The following is a 1,211-nucleotide window of genomic DNA, read 5'->3' as shown; positions in this document are numbered from 1 at the left end:
ATATATATATATATATATTCCGTTTTGATTCATCATTATAAAACAATTAATTTAGCCTAGCCTAATAAGTCTAATATACCGTCTTATCGGTTTCGGCGCTGGACTCTTTCACTTTAAGCTTGGTTAAAAGTTCACTTTCCTGACTTTGATTTATCCGTCATTCCACAGGGCCACACGAGTCAACATCTTCACATGATGTGATCAATCACTATTGAGCCAGGAATTCGTTTGACCAGCCTGGCTTGTTTTCGTGCTGCCACCTTCTATTGTGGTCCGTTTAAAAAAATCTGTTCTGCATCCTTTTATTTTTTTATTGTTTCGTTCAAATCCGCTTTCGTTTTCTTCTAGGGTATTTTAAACTCCACACCTCGGTTGATTGGAAAGAAAACCCTTTCCGCCCCGACATGTTTAATCTGGATTACTACAGGCTGCATGTCTTTGCTATGTTAGGACAGCAGACCACCCCGAGATGGCATGGAGTACAATAGTATTTTCTTATTTTACTATAGGCCTACACTTGATCCTAATAAAAAAAAAAACAGCGCTATTTAACAAAAACAACTTGTTTTTAAAAACAACTTGATGTTTTCAGGGTCCACCAGGTTTATTTTATTCATATTTATCACACGCAAGAAGCTGCATGCACACATTTGAAATGAGGTATTTGATTTGATTTGGCCTATTTTAGTGTAACTCAAAACCCTTCTTGGGTTGGGCATTGTAGTTTGAGAAATATCGGAATAAAAGCAGGTTTAACATGTTTTATACGCCCAGACTACTGGAAATACTAGTGGGGGGAAATTATCATAATTGGAAATGATTTAGCCTAAGTTACTGAATGTACTGCGAGTATAGAAGATAGAAATAAGACTATCATGATCTTTTTTTTATTATTCACTTCCCATATTTGGGCCCCTCTATCACACAATATGCAATATATCCTTGGGGAATAGAACTGTGAATCACGTGGACATGACCTAGAGTGTGTGGGGGGTTTGTTGGATGAGAAATGGTCATTTGTATTGACCAACAGAGCTGACCACTGCAGGAGAGAGCGAGCGGAAAACGCGTATCAAGAAAGAAAGACACTGGATTAAACTGGCCCTCAAACATGGCAGAAGGTATGTTGGGAGCTTTTTGGGGTAAATAGTCTCTGGGTTTGGTTAGAGTGGTTTCTAAAGGGGCTGGGTGTTATTGCATGGTTTTAGATG

General features: G+C 38.4%; 1 protein-coding gene across 1 annotated transcript in view; it reads left to right on the top strand.

Annotated features, from left to right (window-relative positions):
- The first annotated feature begins 994 nt into the window (after positions 1 to 994).
- Positions 995 to 1,211, top strand: part of lin28aa (lin-28 homolog Aa) — a 28,012-nt gene continuing 27,795 nt past the window's right edge. Inside the window, exon 1 of the mRNA XM_032519595.1 lies at positions 995 to 1,121. Coding sequence (XP_032375486.1) covers positions 1,112 to 1,121 — 10 coding nt within the window. The 5' untranslated portion in view covers positions 995 to 1,111. The remainder of the gene's footprint in view (positions 1,122 to 1,211) is intronic.

The sequence above is a fragment of the Etheostoma spectabile genome, chromosome 6, assembly GCF_008692095.1.
Source record: "Etheostoma spectabile isolate EspeVRDwgs_2016 chromosome 6, UIUC_Espe_1.0, whole genome shotgun sequence".
NCBI classification, from domain to species: domain Eukaryota; kingdom Metazoa; phylum Chordata; class Actinopteri; order Perciformes; family Percidae; genus Etheostoma; species Etheostoma spectabile.
This window is presented reverse-complemented; position numbering and strand designations above follow the sequence as displayed.